The sequence below is a fragment of the Dendropsophus ebraccatus genome, chromosome 13, assembly GCF_027789765.1.
Source record: "Dendropsophus ebraccatus isolate aDenEbr1 chromosome 13, aDenEbr1.pat, whole genome shotgun sequence".
NCBI classification, from domain to species: Eukaryota; Metazoa; Chordata; class Amphibia; order Anura; family Hylidae; genus Dendropsophus; species Dendropsophus ebraccatus.
Genome location: NC_091466.1, coordinates 49,361,934 through 49,378,839, shown reverse-complemented (window position 1 = coordinate 49,378,839; position 16,906 = coordinate 49,361,934). Strand labels below are relative to the sequence as shown.

At 43.0% G+C, this 16,906-nt stretch overlaps 1 protein-coding gene across 6 annotated transcripts in view; it reads right to left on the bottom strand.

Moving 5' to 3' along the window:
• The window catches only part of KTN1 (kinectin 1), an 84,090-nt gene that overhangs the window by 40,183 nt on the left and 27,001 nt on the right, over positions 1 to 16,906 (bottom strand). For 4 of the 6 annotated variants that reach the window (XM_069950380.1, XM_069950383.1, XM_069950382.1 and 1 more), the window contains exons 5-14: positions 15,873 to 16,003; positions 13,708 to 13,821; positions 12,365 to 12,505; positions 8,568 to 8,674; positions 8,353 to 8,485; positions 7,340 to 7,427; positions 3,966 to 4,117; positions 2,195 to 2,263; positions 1,595 to 1,632; positions 1,193 to 1,283 (exon numbers count right to left, since the gene is read on the bottom strand). In XM_069950380.1, the coding sequence (XP_069806481.1) occupies positions 1,193 to 1,283; positions 1,595 to 1,632; positions 2,195 to 2,263; positions 3,966 to 4,117; positions 7,340 to 7,427; positions 8,353 to 8,485; positions 8,568 to 8,674; positions 12,365 to 12,505; positions 13,708 to 13,821; positions 15,873 to 16,003 (1,064 nt within the window). The remainder of the gene's footprint in view (positions 1 to 1,192; positions 1,284 to 1,594; positions 1,633 to 2,194; positions 2,264 to 3,965; positions 4,118 to 7,339; positions 7,428 to 8,352; positions 8,486 to 8,567; positions 8,675 to 12,364; positions 12,506 to 13,707; positions 13,822 to 15,872; positions 16,004 to 16,906) is intronic. The other 2 variants (XM_069950381.1, XM_069950385.1) reach the window with 1 other exon arrangement.

The following is a 16,906-nucleotide window of genomic DNA, read 5'->3' as shown; positions in this document are numbered from 1 at the left end:
TGGTGAAAGGCACCACCATTATATAAATAAGGGCCCTATTACATAGAGCGACAATCTGCTGAATCAGGCCGATTCAGGCAGATTTCGATCCGTGTAACAGAGATCAGCCAAAGAGCTGATCGCTGTCTTTTAGCAAGTTTAACAATCATCAGCTGCTGACTACGCATCACTACGTGTAATAGTGATGTGCGGCAGAGTTTAAAGCAAAATGATAAAGAAGTATACTTACCCGCCAATGCTCCCCAGTGTCCTGCTTCCTATTCCTCACTCACTGCAGCCGCTGTCTCTGTAGTGACAGCCCACTCAGCCAATTATTGACTGGCTGAGTGGCATGTCACTGTACAGAGCTTCAACGGCGGCTGCGGTAAATGGGAAACAGGGTGCAGGACGCCGGGCAAGCAATGACAGGTAAGTATATTTATTTTTTTCTATGTAAAGGAAGGGCTGCTCAATCATTAACGATACCTGTGCAGTCCTTGCTGCACGACAGTCAAGCTGATTAATAGGCTCTGTAAGCAAGCACCAAGCTAGCAGATCGGCGCCTGCTTACTGTGTTAATTGGGCCGTGTAATATGGCCCTAAGGAGGGATCAGGCCATTCACAATAGGTGATAGTTACAGCTCTTCTCCTGCACAGATCACAGGGCATGCCTCTCATGCAAGTCATGTCGCTGCTACACAGTAAATCTATGACTTGCTGATAACTTAGGCAAAACTGTCACCATAACATTTACAAAAAAATTTATAATTCTGCACTCAGGAAATAAAAACATATAAGAATTAATATAGATCAACCATTAATTTCACACCTTGGCCCACGCTACTATAAACACTAGATGATAGGGCAGTCTGACAAGACCCAAATCTAAGAAGTTTGGCCACTATAAATAGAACCTGTCACTATGACAGGTTCCCTTTAAGTATCCTAATAGCCTGTAAGCTCATGCATGCGAGTAGGGACCTCACTCCTCATGTACTGTATGAATAATTATATGTATATCTCTGGAATGTCTGATATTTGTCTATGTATATACCCTCAGAAATGTAAAGTGCTGCGGAATCTGTTGCCGCTATTTAAATAAAAATTATTATTATATATTATTCGAATATTATGAGTTAGTCCAAGTTTTCTCTTTGTTCTTCTTTTCACACACACCCTTTTATTACCTATAGTAAAGAGAACAATTCCCTACCTTGAGTTCTTCTCCACTGTTTGAAAAATTAGCACGTTCCAGAGCCAAGGATTCTTCCATCTGTTTTATTTCCATCTCTTTCTCCACAATCCTAAAAAAAAAGTAACAGATCGTATAAACACAAAGAAGACACAATCACAACTATTCAACAGAAGACAGGAAGGAGAGCTAGATGTCTGTAGATGCAAACAGAGCAAAATCTTTATAGGTAGCCTTGGTTCCATATAGCTCTATAGGAAAAGTAGATCTCTCTATAGATAAAGGGAGCGGAGTGAACTCCTATTGTGAAAGCTGCAACATGCGCCACATTAGATATTACAGTCTGTGGCCAGGAGGCATTTCTACACCATGTAGGTCAGGAGCCCAGACAAGTCCAATAATATTCCATCTAGCAGCACTTACTTTTTCTGTAGTTCGTCCACTAGGACTGAAGCAGTAGACTGCGAAGGAAAATAAACTTACATTAAAAACAATGATTTGGAGAAAGACCAAATAGTTACAAAAAATTCAATGAATAATAAAGGTTTTGTTTTTTTTTGTTAACTAACTTTTACTGAAAATTAAACATGACTCAGGCCTGGGGGCCCCAAATACAATGTTCATCACAAATTCCTTAAAGGGAATCCTCCACTATGTATCATCCCCAGTTGATAATAAAGGGTCTTATGATGATAAACAATGATCAGCTGTAATCTGTGGGGAAACAAAAGCACTAAGCGGCGTGCGACTGGTGTACTCGCCACCTCGTACGCCCCTAGTGTTTATTTTCTCTACAGTGCCACCAGCAGGGGAAAAAACACAGAACTAGTCAATTCAGTAGGCTGTCTATGTAATGCAGAACAGGTCAGGTCCTCCAGAGCAAGAGACACTCTTGGAGCCAAGGCATGAAATCCTGAACAGCGAACATTTCAGAATACCCAAGGATAGAATGCCTGAGTACATAACACACGTTCACAAAAATCTCACAGGATTAGGACACGTATCTATTGGTTGGTATCTTACCTGAGCCTGCATCTGTGAATGGTATTTCTGCATTTGAACATTCAGGGATTCATTTTGCTTCAATAAATCCTTAGAATGAATTGGAAAAAACATAAATGAATCTGGCTGTATACATAAAATCTCCAACGTAGATCCAGCGCAAGAGATTCATCCACATAAGACAAACAGACCAATTTTACATTGTTAGCTATGTCACCTAAAATGTACGGTTTGATTGGTTGGGGTCTTGGTGTTCAGAACCCCATGGATTTTTAGCACACATCAAAAGAAGGGCACGGTTAGACGCTTCCCTCTGTAGCTCTGTGCAGTCTTTGTCTCAGTGCAGGAGATAGAATAGAGCCTATTGCCTATAGAGCCTGCCTCATCAAGCAAGACTGAGATCGCAGAAAGCCAGGCCGTGAAGTGCACAGACACATGCTTCTCCTAGGTTGTTCGGATAAACTGTGGGTCTCTGAATACCCAAATCCCGACCAACTTTTGATGTGTCTCTGCAACACGTCAAAAAAGGTTTTTTTGCTAATGACAGGAACACTTTAATGATATCATCTACCAATTTTGTGCAAGCAGCTGCTACGCTGGCTAGATCCACTGCACCCTTCTAGATATACAGAAAGGGGGCCGTCAATCAAATCAGGCTCTTTTTCTTCATTAAAGTCTATAAAACAAACAAATCTGATCTTTGGCTGCGGGGGGTGGAGTGCACTCCCCCCGGCTGTATCTCAGGCCCAGTGCGATCAATAACTTTAGACATGTCATGTTATTACAAATGACAATATTGCTTTAAAGTTCTACTTCACTTCATTAATCCATCTATTAGAATGTTGGACCTCCTTCAGCCTCCAGGACTACAGCCATGTATCATGGCATAGATTCCACTGGGTGCTGAGAATTTCTGGGCCCCCTGGACAGCATTGCTTCTTGTTGATTAGATTAAGTATTGACATGAACAGCCTGTTCTAATACTAGAGAGGACAGTATATGACATCCTGGCCCTGGCTAGTGAAGCACTGATAAAAAGGCCTTGGCCCAAGTTGCAGCGATCACTGGATTTTCCCTGTCTAATGTAGATTTACACTGAAACTGATCGCTTCATATCCTGCTACATTCTGGGGTCACAGGTTTAATCTCCATACAGGGGAGTTCCAATTGTGAAAGGGCAGTGGGATCTAATACAAGGGTTATTCAATGTACTACTTCAAAGGACTACACCAGGACACAGAAAAGGCCCTGTGCAGTAAGTATAACATATCGACTCGCCCTGATTGCATTGTGGCAAGCCAAACCCTCCATTGGACCACCGATGAACGTATTTAAAAGTCATTTGAATGCCGCTGTCAGATTTGACACCAGCATTTACATGATTAAGTGGGCGGCACGGGCGATCGATCCATGGCGGTTACCAGCTGATAGCAGCCAGGGGCAGCCCGGTATACAGAGGTTTCAAAGTGGTGCGGAAAGGTGTTAAGTTCCTAACAGCATGGAAACAAGGATGAAGAGGACAAACTTTCTTAGAATCCTCTAATCTGCTGGTAGTTTTCCTTTAAGACTTTACACAGACACAAATTATTTCAATTTCACATTAAAAGGGAAAAACCATAAGTTAATAGATGGAAACAGGGCTATGGAGTCGGTAATCCAAAGTTCTGACTCCATAGCGCTGGACGAAAACAGACCGTGAAATAGTGAAAAGATACCATCACCATAACCTGAAGGTACAGCACATGCAAATGGGAATATGAAATGTTCTTGAGGGATCTCCATAAGACAGTACCTGCACCTGCATCTGAAGGCTGTCATCCTGCCCTTCATTCATTAGCTGCATGATTCTCTGCTCCAGCTGCTGGTTGGTCACTATGGTGTCTGTGAGTTTGCTGTGTAAGCTCTGGACCTCAGCCTCCTTGGACATGAGCTTCCCCTGAAGATCTGTCAAAATGAAGAAACATGAATCAAAGCACTAGGAATAACCTATAGAGATCACCTATAGATAACCTATAGAATAACCTATAGAGGTATGGGTATTATCAATGCACTGTGTATGGTGAATCAAAGCCAAGAAACCAGATAATTTTGCACCTTAATGGAAGGGGGTCTGCTGTGCTGGGGGAGAGAATCCTAGAAGGGGTGGAGAGGTTTTTAAACTAGGGATGTGGAGGGAGGACAATGTAGTGTGTAATGTAGTGGCAGATAGGTTAGAGAGGGGACAGAACATTGAGGAGGGAGGAGAAGGGTCCTGTGAGGGGAGGATAAGAGCAGTGGATAGGGAGATCCATATGTTGCAGATGAACAGTGAGGATGATTGTAGCCAAAGCACAGTAATAAATCCTATTTCTTATAATGAAGCGGTTAAACTCAATGGTAATATAAAGTGTATGGTTACTAATGCCAGAAGTCTAGCCAGCAAGATGGGGGAGCTGGAGGCCTTGGTTCTGGAGGAGTCCATTGATGTGGTTGGTCAATATTCAGGGATTTGCGTTATTATATTAAAGTGAGTGTAAAAGATGCAATAGTGGGCGATGACTGTGACGATGTCGAGCATTGTGGGTAGAACTACAGAAGGAGGTAAAGAGTAAAAATAATTCTTGGTGTAATCTATAGACCCCCCCAACATTACTGAGGAGGTAGATGGCCAGTTGAATAGACAAATAGAGCGGGCTGCCCGGGAGGGGACAGTAGTGGTAATGGGGGACCTCAACTACCCAGATATAGATTGGGGTCACGGTTCAGCTAAAACCACAAAGGGGAGGGAATTTCTTAACCTCCTGCAGGATAATTTTCTGGGCCAGTTTGTGGAGGAGCCAACTAGAAGTGATGCCTTGTTGGATCTGGTTATTTCTAACAACGCTGAGCTGGTTGGGGATGTCACTGTCCATGAACACCTGGGGAATAGTGACCACAATATAGTGACTTTTAGCTTAAAGTGTAGAAAAGAAAAAGATGCTGGGAGGGCAAAAACTCTTAATTTTAAAAGGGCCAATTTTCCTGGGTTAAGAGCAGAACTTCAGGGCATAGACTGGGAGCGGCTGCTGTCACATACTGATACAGCTAATAAATGGGAAATCTTCAAATCCACATTAAATAACTGTACTGCCAAACATATTCCTATGGGTAACAAATATAACCGGTTAAAATCAAATCCCACATGGCTTACAACCGAGGTTAGAAGGGCTATAAATGACAAAAAGGGGCGTTTAAAAAATACAAATCAGAGGGGTCAGCTGTAGCATTTAAACATTACAAAGAAGTCAACAAAACCTGTAAAAATGTAATAAAAGCAGCAAAAATCCACAATGAAAGGCAGGTAGCCATAGAAAGCAAAAGAAACCCCAAAAAATTCTTCAAATATCTTAATGCAAAAAAAACCAAGGTCAGAGCATGTAGGACCCCTAAATAATGGTGAAGGGGAATTAATAACTGGGGATCAGGAGAAAGCTGAGTTACTTAATGGCTTCTTCAGCTCTGTATATACAAAAGAAGAGGATGGAGCTGTTGTGGGTGGGGCCAGTACTGAGGTGGGTGGGGCCAGTGCTGCTAACACATGTAATGTACTGAACTGGTTTACTATAGATATGGTCCAAGATAAATTAAATAAACTCAATGTAACCAAAGCTTCAGGGCCTGATGGATTACACCCCAGAGTTCTGTAATTTCTCTACCCTTGTATGAAATATTCCGTGATTCTTTGTTTACTGGTATTGTGCTGAGGGACTGGCGTAAGGCAAATGTAGTGCCAATCTTCAAAAAGGGCTCTCGAACTTCCCCAGGTAACTATAGACCTGTAAGCTTAACGTCCATTGTGGGGAAACTATTTGAGGTGCTTATAAGGGACTACATCAGGAATATGTAGTGGCTAATAGTATTATAGGTGATAACCAGCATGGTTTTACTAAGGACAGAAGCTGTCAAACCAACCTAATATGTTTCTATGAAGAGCTAAGTAGAAACCTGGATGGCGGCGCGGCTGTGGATATCGTGTACCTGGATTTTGCAAAAGCGTTTGACACAGTTCCTCATGGACGTCTGATGGAAAATTTAATGTGTAACTGGATTGAAAACTGGCTTAATAATCGTACCCAGAGAGTGGTGGTCAATGATTCCTACTCCGAATGGTCCCCGGTAATAAGTGGTGTACCCCAAGGGTCAGTACTGGGCCCTCTTCTGTTTAACTTGTTTATTAATGATATTGAGAATGGAATTAACAGCAATGTTTCTATCTTTGCAGATGACACCAAGCTTTGTAGTACAGTACAGTCTATGGAAGATGTGCAGATATTACAGGATGACTTAGACACACTGAGTGTTTGGGCGTCCACTTGGCAAATGAGGTTCAATGTGGATAAATGTAAAGTTATGCACCTGGGTACTAATAACCCCCATGCATCATATGTCCTGGGGGGAGTTACTCTGAGAGAGTCGCTGATAGAGAAGGATCTGGGTGTACTTGTAGATAATAGACTACAGAACAGCACACAATGTCAGTCAGCTGCTTCTAAGGCCAGCAGGATATTGTCATGCATTAAAACAGGCATGGACTCTCGGGACAGGGATATAATATTACCGCTTTATAAAGCTTTGGTGCGGCCTCATCTGGAGTATGCTGTCCAGTTTTGGAACCCGATTCATAAAAAGGATGTTCTAAAGCTGGAGAGGGTACAAACGGGCAACTAAACTAATAAGGGGAATGGAGCATCTTAGTTATGAGGAGAGATTAAAAGAATTACATTTGTTTAGTCTGGAGAAGAGACGTTTAAGGGGAGATATGATTAATTTATTTAAATATATAAATGGCCCCTACAAGAAATATGGGGAAAAGATGTTCCAGGTAAAACCCCCTCAAAGGACAAGAGGGCACTGCCTCCGCCTGGAGAAAAAAAGGTTCAATCTCCGGAGGCGACAAGCCTTCTTTACCATGAGAACTGTGAATCTGTGGAACAGTCTACCCCAGGATCTGGTCACAGCAAAAACAGTAGAGGGCTTCAAAACCGGCATAGACAAGTTCTTAGACCAAAATAATATAAATGCATATGTATAGAACCTATCACCCCTCCCCCTTCCCTGTATCCATCCCCTCCTTGGTTGAACTTGATGGACATGTGTCTTTTTTCAACCGTATTAATTATGTAACTATGTAACTAAAACTGTACAGACCTTGCTGGCCCATTTCTACATCAGACATCCTTTTCCTTAGGTAGCTTTCAACTTCTTCCCATCTCCTCTCGGCCTCTTGCATCTGACCCTGGAACGCAAAAAAAAAAAGGAAGAGTATCACAAGAACGTGTGCCATTATTTATCCTGAAGCAGTTAATTGCAGGAACCAAGCAGCAGTCTATACTTACCAGCCATGGTGCTTGGGATCAGACACCTGGTTCTCTGGTTGCTACTGTAATATCAGGACACCGCGGCTCTTCTAAAATGATTGACAGCCAGAGAGCGCGATGCCTGAAGATACAGCCAGCGCGAGGACTGGAGAGCCAGATACCAGATCACAAGCAGGGCAGCTGGTAAGTATAGACTGCAGGATGTAATTTTCTCCCAGCTTCCTGGTACTTCATGACCCCAATAATGGATTGCCTGCTAAGCCAGTCATGGACTGCAGTAATGTCCCGCCCTAGTAAGTAATTGGCTTAAAGGGCAATGCCTCTATGTTGCAGCAGCAGGCTGGCAGCTGTATATAATCTGTAAGGCAGTGCTACGGGGGCATGGAGATGGGTAAGTATACTTTCTTTATCATGTTCCCACATGCTGGTGAATTTTTTTTAATTTTTTGCAGGACTTCTCCTTTAATGTTACCTAGAAGAGGCCAATTATTTCCTTATTCTAGACAAGCCTTCTAAGAAGCCTCCAGGCAGGGACTCAGCAGAGGTTCCCTCCACAATGTTGCCTTCTGGGGTGTCTACTATTAGAAAGTACTTTCACATAGGTGTGGCAGTGTGGGTTTTCAGCATTACACAAACAGCAATGAGAATGGAATCCAGACTGTAACAGTCCCGCAGTTCTGTGCATAGGGGATACTGAGAGTGGAATACCCACTTAAAACAGAATAACTGATCAGAATAATGATGGGGCTCTGCAATCATATACGCTATATATACCCAAGTAGGCCAGACACTGAAGCATCCTCAGTATTTAACATAAACATTCCTACGTATAATATATAGCACCTTCAGTCCGGCCACAGTCTGTTCGTGGTTCTTTTTCTGCAGCTCTTCTTGTGCCAAGCTACTGTTCTTATCATTGAGTTCTTTGACGAGTCGGGCATAGTCCTGACGCAGCTTAATAAGCTCATTGGATTGCCTTGAAAATGAAAAAAAAGAGGGTAGTAAGTATTAGCATTAGGATCATGGGCAGTATTAGGTAGTCACACAGAAGAACATACTTGCTTTCCATCTGGTTGGTGGCGGAGCTCACGGCGTCTCTCAGAATACCATTCTCCTGTTTCAGGTGGGCGATCTGATTCTCCAACTGCTCGCGGACCTGCTGAAACTAAACACATACAATATAGTTATTGCCTTTAACAGCATAAACATAAGGCAGGGTTTCCCGACCTCTAGCTTCCTAGCTGCTGCAAAACTACAACTCCAATCATGCTTCCTCTGCCTTCCAACCAGAACATGATGGGAGCTGTAGCTTTGTAACACTGCTTGGGTAACATTGATAAGGTAAAAAAAAACAAAAAAAAAACCCCAGTGCAGCATTCATTTAAAGTCCAGCCATATTTAAAATCTGGCAGCCGGCAGGAGCAGGGGGGGGGGATTTGATCAGGAGTAGGAACTTAAAGGAGTAGTGTGGTGCTAGCTAAAATAATAAAAAAACACTTATAAATTTGCTGATATGGCCTACCATTATTCAGCCACACTCCTGGCAGCCTGGTGACATTGATACCGCTATCCAGTCTGCTCCCCTGTTTTTTTTTCCAAGGTATCCCGCACTTCCTGTTTTGCTGCCGTGACGTGCGTTGCCGAATTCCCATGGTGCAGCGTGTGTCACGCATCAAAGTCCCGGCCCTCTCTAGCCTCCCACCTTATGTATATTTCGCCCACCTCATTTCCTATATCGCCCATCTCCTTATCCTAAACACTACCCCCACCCCTGCATTACCCGCCCCTCAAGCTAGTTACACTCGCTCCGTATGCTCTGGAGTCTGTGCATTCACCCTGTTACTGTGTAATGTATATTGAGGATTCCACAGTGACAGGGTGAATGTACCGAGGCCACTTCCTGGAACATTGCAATAGAAACACTTTCTGATTTGATGAATGGAATCACCGGGTGCCTCCCTCAGTATGCGCTCTCTGCGCTTGCGTGCAAAGTGTAGACAGCACATATGTAGCAGAGACACTTGGAGATTCCCTACAGGAGACACCGGGGATTCCCTTACACTAAAGTAAGCACACACAAAGGGCTGGGATAGGTTGCCAGCAGTCACGTACAGCGTAGCTTGCTTGGCCAATAGTAGCCGAGCAAGGGATGTCACATCGTGGGGGCGAGCTAGGGACGGAACTATAGGTAAGCTGAACAGGGGACGAACAGCCCGGCCACCCCCGAAAACGTCACGCAATGGCGCGTTGACACAAAATGGCTGCCAGGCCTTTGGCACCTCATGTGGTGCTAGATCCATAAAAAAGCTTATCGCTGCACTACCACTTTAACTCTCCCCGTGCCCATGGTGAGCAGTGGGACTGGCCTCGCGACCCCTACCGGAATGCCTGTCTCGGCTGACATAATAACCGCTGAGTCAATCAGTGACTGGAGTGACGTCCCGCTCCAGTCACTGACTGGCTGAGCAGCCAATCCATCAGCCGGGTCTTGACAGCTCCGGAGATCCGGAAGCCCGGTGGGGGTCCCGAGGCCGGTCCCGCCACTCACCACTGGCACAGGCAGAGGAAAGTTCCTACTCCTGATCAAATTCCCCCCATGACAGATTTTAACAAATGTCCGGACTTCTCCTTAAAGCTGGAAAGTGTACTTTGAAGAATGATGCATGAGGTTGATGACAATATAAAAGATAAATGATGATATAAAGGATGAATGATGACGATTTGACAGTTGAATAATATTAATGACGACGATATAAAGTACAAATGAAGGGAGAAGGATGAATGATAAAGACATCAGGGATAAATAATAATGATGGTGACATGAAGGATAAATCTCGGATGATGACATGAAAGATACATAATGATGGTAATGATATGAAGGATGAATGATGATTGGATGGATGAATAATGATGACGTATAAAGGTTGGCTAATGACAAAGGATGAATGATGCTGATAATATGAAGGATAATATCAAGGATGAATGAGGATGATAACGACATGAAGGATAACAATTTGAATTATGATGGACAATAATGATATAAAAGATGAAAAATCACATCAATGATAGTAATGGAGGATGGATAATGACAAAGGATGCATGATGCTCATGTCTAACGACTGAATTATCACGATGCACAATGACAGTGATAGATGATGATTATTTAGGCCACCAAAAATTGTACATTTAATTACACAGTATATCAAGTTTTAATACCAAAATAATTTTAATTTATTGCTAATTTATGATTTCAAATGACAAATCAAAATAAATAAAATTTATCAAAAAATTAGGAAACCACAAAAACATTCTGGATTACTAATATACTAATATTATACAAAGGCAAAGCTTTACTTTATAAACATCCTAGCACTAAAATCCCAACGCACCTCCCATAGACACCCCTTATTTCCTGTATCAGTCTATAAGACAACATGGAGTATCCAAGGGAGGCGTCGGGTTATTTATAAGCGCATGTCTACACACCCAGGTACGCTGAAGGATGTCTCCGGGCACCATCTGTTCTCAGCTTACATTTATAACCATGGCTCAGCTTCCTTTAATACCAAAGCAGAATGTAACATCTGTGTGTGGGGATATTTAAAGCTGCGGCGTAAGTCGTAGACTAGGGCTATGCTAACAAATGGGAAGTGCTAGACAGGAGACAATGGGAGAAAACTTCAATACTACTATGAACCCAAATTCATACTATGTATGGCAAGTGGCTTAGATACACCGTAACATTATAAATTGTACAAGTTCAACCTCTGAGACCCCAATGACCCTGACCACCCTAAGGAAACTTGCACAGAACTCTTCTCCTAAGCATAAAGATGATCTTGGAATAGTAATAGGTCTAAGTTAATGCAACATAACAAAAGACCCAGTGGGCACAAGGTCCAGCGCTCCCCAGCATTTACATAGCTTTATATGTCTGGCATGGGAAACAGACTTATTAATACCTTGGGGTGTTAAAGAGTAACGGACGTGATCTGTGAGACAGAGGTCAAGTACACAACGCACATAAAACAGGTCGAGGGCCTTAAACTGGGTTCAAACAGGGTTCAGGTTCTATGGTATGAGTATACTTTTGGGATAATAGCAGTAAGGTATGTCATTGTATACAGTGGTGTATACTAGTGACTATTCTGGACAATTCCCAACCCACATTGTGTATATACACAGAAAGATTAGCAAATTATTTTATGGTCAGCGATCAATCAACACATGAACGACTTCTTGCTAGTCGTTTGATCGTTGCCAGCATACTCACACGGGTAACGGAGATATGAGCGCCCGAAGCCCGGTGCGTGCGCTCACAGGAGAGTCCGATGCCCATAGAAAATGAAGAAGCATCGGACTCCCATTCATTCTCTATGAGCGCCGGACTCTCCTGTGAGCACGCGCGCCGGGCTTCGGGCGCTCATATCTCCGTGACCCGACCAGATCAGGAAGCGGGACCCGGCGGGATCAGGTGAGTATAGGGGGCTAAAACGGGAGGTCAGGAGCCTGTCACCCCGGCACGGGGGTGACAGGTCTCCTTTAAACTAGATTTTGCGCACAATAATCACCTCATGTAACAGGGCCCTAGTACTAGTAATGCTTACAGGTTACTTCTTTTTCCTATAGCACTACGGTACAGTAGTGAGGAACCACCTCACTTACTTAATGTTCTATATATGGCCATGATGGGAACAAGCTCGGACCAAAAGGTTTGAAATTGCACAGATCAAATGATGTTTAAATCTAGTGTAAAAATATGTGCATGCACGCATGACACGGCCACTAGACTATTATGCATTAGGATTACTTAGACTACTTGCATTTCTTATTCCAAAGACTTTTATTTTCTTACTTTATGCTGCATTTGTTGAACCTCTTGATAGCTGCTGTGTATCTTGTTCTGGAAAGCTCCATGTTCTTTCTCCAACAAGTTGATGCGTTCTCTGGCTTTTGCTTCGACCAGGTTAGATTTTTGCTTCTCCGCTACAAATTCCTAAAAAAAAAAATTAATAATATAATTATGAATCGCATCCTATTTTTCCCCATGTAGATTTGATGAAAATTTTTACTGCAGAGGGGATGGAGTCTGAAACAATGAATATTCTCAGCAAAATTGACAAAAGATTTTTTTTTTTGTAATTTCAACGCATTGATTTTTAAAATTTTGTTTGACTGACATTTTATTATATTATATATTATTAATATTTAACTGTAGAGAAAATTTATATATATTTTTTTTAATATTCCTGTCACTTTAATATATACAAAATAACAAGATTAACTGCTTTGATGAGTGGGGAAAGAAGCACATGGCTGAGTGCTTCACTCTCCACTGTCTATGAGACAGAGACTAGATGCTTCATGTGGTATACAGGTCTATCTTGACCATGTGCGATGAAAACTCTTAACCACATAAAAAAAGTTTTTACTTAAATGACAATGCCTACCTAATGGGTTTTCTGGGTATTTTACAGAATAAAATGTCCGTTTAGCAAGGTGCTGAGAGAGCCAATAAACAGTCAACAGCTCATATCCATTCATTCAGTATACGCGGCTGTACAGTTGCGGCTGTACAGAGCAGCTAAACAGCAAGGGAGCCAAGTGTCGGCACCCCACTGATGATGTGCTCTGTGCAGCCAGGCCCATGTGTAGTAGTGGTGCTGGGTTCTTGCAGCACAACTCAAATTAAAGTGAATGGGATCTGTGCTGCAATAACCCAGCACCACCACTAAACGTATATAGCCATCTACTTCCCCCTTGTCTATTGTGTACATGCGGGAGCTGTGGCTACAACATGCTCTGCCCCCCGTTTGTATCGTAAAAATACCTTGTGAGACTAGGGGTAGGAAGTGGAGCACCTGAATGCAGAACAGGTAAAACCTTTGCTGCTCTACAAATATACCCTTTAAGCCATACTACCCATAGGCATCGCATTACATTGCAATACCACTTCCTACAAGCATGGGTTCCATGAGCTTTCTTATTCAAGTTCAGAGTGAAAACCAGTCAATGTGTTGTAGGTAAAAAGCACACTATGCAATAATATAATGCACCCAGCACAACAGCTAAATAATATTTTACCATGAATAAATGTACATGTGGTGTACGGGGTAACAGCACACATGCTTTACCACTGCCGCATTCACGGAGCGGACTAGGTCTGTACCAAAAGAGCATCATGGAGGAGCAGGTTACCTGTGAGAGTTGCCGGCACTGCTCCTTTACTAAGGCAGCCTCATCTTTAGCAGCAGAAAGCAACTTTTCCTTTTCCTGTAACTGAAGTAGTGCGGCAGAATTTCCCTTATTTGCCTGAGAAAAAAAAAGAAGAATAGAAAACAGAATAAAACATTTAAGATTTTAACTAGAGTACAGTCTGTAGAGAAGCAGTCATGAGAGAAAAACTTGGGTTTTCGGTCCTTCCCATTACACTTGCCAACAATAAAAAGAAAACAATAGGAGAAGAATGTATTCTGTGAAACTTCCTACAGACATTGGCACAAGCCGATACACAAAGCTGGAGTGCGCCCAACAGAAGGGAAACCCACCCACACTAAAGAGTTCAAGTGTTATTTAAACCGGAAACACCATGTCATTGTCACTGGGGACAACGGGCTGAATGTGGAACCCAGATATTTAACTGCTCAGAGTCAGGGACGGTTTTATACCAAAAAAAAAAAAAACATACTGTAAATGCAGGACGATAAGTGTTCACTTTACATCCATCAAAACTTTTCTAGAACAAAAGTTCTAGACAGTGCCCATTTAAAGGTGTATTCCCATCTTAAAGTGATGATACATCAAAACTCTGGGGCAACCACTGATCCTAAACATGGAACCCCAGACCTTCACTGCAGCCCCTGTAGTGTCAGGATTGGTGAGCAGGAAACAATGATATACCTTAGCAGAGACATTTAGGATACATCAGTGTGTTGGAAAAGTAATACATTTCTGATCATGTTAAAACCACTAGAACCCCTGTGATTTCTAAAAGTAAATGTTCAGAAATCCACAGATGCAGATTCTGCTGTGGATGAGCAGGTACGGCTGGGTTCAAACTACATTTTTGTCAGTTTAATGGATGAACGGGTGAAAAAAAAAACATCTGAAAAAGCGCAGGCATTTGTGTGCATCTGTTTTGATCAGTTTTTCCTATTTACTTCTGTTATTAACCCTTTCACGACCTGGGGTCATTGATGCATCAATGCCCAGGTCGTTTTTGGACATCAGCTTATGGAATCATTATGATGCCATAAGCTGATGTCCCCATGTCTGCCCCCTCTCCTCTGTCCCCTGCCGCTGTTACAATCTTGTGACAGCGGCAGGGGAGAGAGGGGAGGGGGCAGAGCGCACGGCCGCGCGCCCTGCCTGTATATAAACCCGCCGCAGATAACACAGGCTCAGCTTCTGCGCCTGTGTTAAACTTCTATCGTAAATTGACGTCGCTGCAGCCTCAGGCATAGTGCAGTGGATGCGTTCTGATCCATTTTTTATCTTTTTTATAATGGAATCAAAACAAATGCAGACAAATGCATGTATTTTTCAGCAGTTTTTTCCATTAAATGGATCAGTTCAAGTTTAAACGCAGTGTGAACCCAGCATAACACACAAAAATCTGTGTGCAGATTATTGCTGCAGTTTTTAATGTCCATTGAAGTCAGTGAGGAAAATCCCCCAAAATTCCCTGCTCTCAGCAGATTTTACATGGTGCACAGATTACTTCCCATGCAGGAAATATACTAAGCAAGTAGAACAGATGTGTTACCATATATAACACTGCAGATTTTACCTGTGCAAATGCAAGTAAAATCCACAGCAATTATGTCACATGCAAAGTTACCCTAAAAGTGACACCAGACAACAGTATAAAACCCTGTACAGTAAAATATAGTTAAACTTTGAACACTACAACTTATGGGGTTATCTGGCTTTGAAAAACTGATGCAATCCACCTAGAATAGGCCATCAATATTAGACTGGCAGGGGTCCATCTCCCAGCATTCTCACTGATCAGCTGTTTCACGGGGCTACAGCACTGATGCAATCCACATCAATGCTTACAAGTACTTGTCTGTTCATCGCTGTACTATACATAGCAGTGGTGCTGCAGTGCTGTACAGTTCACTTGAATGGAAGAATACTGCCCCATTGCTGTCGCTCCTTTGAACACCTGACTGTCAGTGTTGGCTCTCCTGAGGATAAGACAATTTTTCTTTAAGGCCGCATCACCCCTTTAAGCCACAGAGACCACAGTTTAACATTGAGATATGTGAGAATATCTAGCTCACTGTTAGCTTGGCACTATTCACACTATCCTTGACAGAGCCTTTCTATCGGACTATGAATACTATACGTTTTCATACCTTGTTGACCATCTCCTGTACAGAACTGGACTTATCCTTCAGCATCTCCACCACAGACATTGCCTCGTCGTCTGAGAAAATAAGGCTCTTCATGGTAGAAATGAGATCTTTAAACTTCAGCTCTACATTTTCTTAAAAATAAAAAAGAGCAGATGTAAATGAGATGTTATGGATGGCTGACAGAAAGAAAATTTATGGAATGCTACTGCTTAAAGGGGCCATATCAAGAACACTAGCTCTACCATTAATACCAGTCACAGAGAGGTGGGGGTTCCTGTTTTAGCAAATGAAGAACAAGTTAAGAACAATGAAGGCATTCACACTTTGCAGTTTGTGCCAGGAGTTGCGTAACTTTCACAGTAGCGCATTTTTTTCTATTGTCTTCCATCTGCATCAACTTTAATGCTTATTGCTCCAGTCCCTCACTCTACAATGCACAGCAAGTGGCTCCAGGGGAATCAGAAAACAATCTGACTTCTCTGTCACGGTTGCTTTAAAAGCAATGGCAGTAGACTAAAGATATGTATATGTTGCAGTGAAATGATAGAATCAGGGATTTGATGAAATCCCGGGAAAAAATGGAGTGTCCCTAGGGAATTGATCAAATCACTGACCCCTTTCAGGGAAATGATGGAATGAACTCTATCATTTACCCCACGACACAGAATTTGCTTACCGTCTCGCCTCTCTGCTCCCCATCCGCCACTTCTCTGCTCCCCGTTCTGTTCGTTTCCTCTGCTACGCGCCTCCCGCTCCCCCGGCCTGTCTGCTCCGCTCCCCATCCGCCCCCACCGCCATATGGCTGCCAGGGAATGAGTGCCGCTCTGCTCCCCCATCCACCACGCCACCATATGCCTGCCAGGGAGGAAAACCACTCTGCTCCCCCCATCCGCCGCCGTATGCCTGCCGGGAGTTCCTGTCCGCCCCCCCCCCCCCCCCAAATGCTATACACCTGCCGGGAGTTCCTGTCCGCCCCCCCCACCCCCACTATATGCCTGCAGGGGAGGCATGCAGCTCTGCCTCCATCTGCCTCT